At 25.9% G+C, this 995-nt stretch overlaps 1 protein-coding gene across 1 annotated transcript in view; it reads right to left on the reverse strand.

Moving 5' to 3' along the window:
- LOC107613956 (protein DETOXIFICATION 18) overlaps positions 376-995 on the reverse strand; it is a 4,831-nt gene continuing 4,211 nt past the window's right edge. Inside the window, exon 7 of the mRNA XM_016316157.2 lies at positions 376-747. Coding sequence (XP_016171643.1) covers positions 610-747 — 138 coding nt within the window. The 3' untranslated portion in view covers positions 376-609. The remainder of the gene's footprint in view (positions 748-995) is intronic.

Here is a 995-nt window from a genome sequence, read left to right on the forward strand (position 1 = left end):
GAAAATGAGAAAGAGAAAGAAAAAGAAGAAATTAAACAACAACATTAAGAAAAAGATAACAATAACTATGGTAGTGGCAGCGACGACGATAACAACTATGTTAAAAAAGTACAACGATGATAATAAAAGAAGAAGAAGTGTTTGGTATGTATAAGAAAGAGAAGAAGCATGCGAACTTAATTAAAAATTTGGTTCAAAAAATATTTAAACACCTAGTATTTTTCATAATAATAAACAAAATCTAAGCTAGAAAATGAATATTATCTAATTTCTATTATAATAATACCACACCTATTTTTATTGATTTTTTATGGAAATATGACAATTATATAAGAATATTATTTAAAAAATGACATTATTGAAAACGGTTTAATAGACAATAAAACTATAAGATTCATACAACACTGAAAACCACTATTTTGCTAAATTAAGCAAAGACGTTCTTATAGCCAATTTTCTTTTGCATCTAAATTTTAACACAAGGAGGGAAAATATTCAAGTGACCGCACTTTTCTGGTGATGAAAAGTTTAGGATACAGAAATAAATTAAGTCGATACCTTATTTTGATAAAAAAAATAATACAGTATGTAGTAAAATTTGGAAATGAATTAAACAACAATTGGTTGATCATTGTGTCTAATTTTGTCCAGAGAGAGATGGAGTTTGGACCAATTGGCACGCCATGTGAAAAATAATAGTGCTCCAGTTTGACAAACAAGCCCACAAATCAACCCTATCCATAAACCCTGTTTCACATAATATAGTAGATTCAAACAACATAAATTTCAAGACCAAAAACAAAAAAAACAACATAAATTTCAAAAAAGAAAATTGATAATGATTCAACAGCAATAAAAATCAAATTAACATCAACTTCCTCCAAAATTTAGATAACAATCAATTCGATATCGTAAGGTGTGTTTGATTTTTATTTCTGTTTTTACTTTTAGTATTTTTTATTTTTTTACAAAAAAAAAAATAAAGAAAAAATGCA

The sequence above is a fragment of the Arachis ipaensis genome, chromosome B08 (genome assembly GCF_000816755.2).
Source record: "Arachis ipaensis cultivar K30076 chromosome B08, Araip1.1, whole genome shotgun sequence".
NCBI lineage: Eukaryota > Viridiplantae > Streptophyta > Magnoliopsida > Fabales > Fabaceae > Arachis > Arachis ipaensis.